Source organism: Condylura cristata, unplaced genomic scaffold (assembly GCF_000260355.1).
Source record: "Condylura cristata isolate star-nosed mole 26May11 unplaced genomic scaffold, ConCri1.0 scaffold00004, whole genome shotgun sequence".
Taxonomy (NCBI): domain Eukaryota; kingdom Metazoa; phylum Chordata; class Mammalia; order Eulipotyphla; family Talpidae; genus Condylura; species Condylura cristata.
Window position 1 is genome coordinate 726,166 of NW_004567105.1, and position 1,356 is coordinate 727,521.

Consider the following 1,356-nt stretch of genomic DNA (forward strand, 5'->3'; position numbering starts at 1 on the left):
CCCGCCAGCCGGCGGCGTCCTACCACCAGCTGGACCTCCAGGGGCGGGTGCAGAGCCCACTGGGCCCTGAGTGGGAGGGCCGGGGAGGGGCAGGGCGGGCTCGTGGCCGAGTGGGTGGGCATCAGCCCAGGCGGACCCGGCCTCCCGTCCCTGCCCTGACCGAGGCGGTGCCCGCTGGCCCCGGGGGCTCCAGCCACCGGCCCAGCTGGATGCCCGTGTCTGACACGGCCCGGCCTCTCCTCAGCCCACCCTGGGCTACCTGACCCCGCCCTCCTGGGTGGGTGCCCCCTTCCCGGCCGTGTCGCCCGACCCGCCTTGGTCACGGCACACTGCTGTCCCGCTCCTCAGCCTCTTCCCAGGCCGGACCCCAGCCTCCCGGGCCCCCACGGCCACCAGGCTGGCCCGCGCTTGGCCGTGATGCCAGCCGGCCCTGTGCCAGCCCCCGGCCCGCGCTTCGGCTGGGGCCCTGCTGGCCCGAGAGGCCACCTCATGCCCCGGGCCCGCACCCGGCGGGCCCTGGACCGCCAGCCTGGCACCTCCTCCAGCTCATCTGGCCCGGGAAGGGAACGGCCTGTCTCCTCCTGGGCTGGTGCACGCTGCCCGCCGCCCTGGAGGGAGCCGCCCCTCCCTGCGGGGGGTGGCGTGGCCGCTGCCGAGAGCTCGGCCCGGCCCGGCCGGGGGCAGGCCGCAAGGCTCACCGAAGGCGGGGTCCGCGGCTCTGAGCTTGGCCAGGCAGCCCTCGATGCCCCCGAGGCTCCGGTCATTGGTCCACTTCACATACTGCAACCAGAGGGCGGCGCTGACCCGCGGCTGCCGAGGCCCCTGCGTCGAGCACGCTCCCGGCGCTCCCCGGGGTGGTGACCGCTGCTGTAGAGTGACCAGCGACCGGAGGCCTCCGGCCGGCAAGGGGTCCTTCGAAGGCACCCCGAAGGCGCCGGCCCAGCGCAGCAGCGCCTCAGCGCCCGGGGCCGTCTGCCCCCTCGCCCATCTTCCGGAGAGCAGCAAAGCCCGCTCTGGGGGGCCGGAGAGGCCTGCCTGAGCCCCGCCTCCGGGGCGCCCCACGCTCTCGCCGGGCCCCCGCTTTCCCGCGCCCCTGCCAGCGGCCTCCGGGTCGGCCTACCTGGGTCAGGGTGGCGTCGAACAGCCTGCAGGCCTCGTTGCTGGTGGTGGACAGCGGGAGCCCGGCGTCCCTCCAGGCCTGCGCGGCAGGAGGGGCTGTGGGCCCTGTCCCAGCACGGCACCCGGGGGCGCGGGCTCCGCGGTGCGAGGGTGGGGCGCTCCGGCTTCCCGGGGGTGCAGAGCAGGGGCAGAGCCCGGGACAGGCCCCTGCCAAGCCCCGCGTCTGACCCGCTGCAC

At 76.8% G+C, this 1,356-nt stretch overlaps 1 protein-coding gene across 1 annotated transcript in view; it reads right to left on the reverse strand.

Annotated features, from left to right (window-relative positions):
- The window catches only part of TTC38 (tetratricopeptide repeat domain 38), a 10,155-nt gene that overhangs the window by 6,362 nt on the left and 2,437 nt on the right, over positions 1 to 1,356 (reverse strand). The window contains exons 4-5 of the mRNA XM_012735092.1: positions 1,121 to 1,350; positions 549 to 780 (exon numbers count right to left, since the gene is read on the reverse strand). Of these exons, the coding sequence (XP_012590546.1) occupies positions 549 to 780; positions 1,121 to 1,350 (462 nt within the window). The remainder of the gene's footprint in view (positions 1 to 548; positions 781 to 1,120; positions 1,351 to 1,356) is intronic.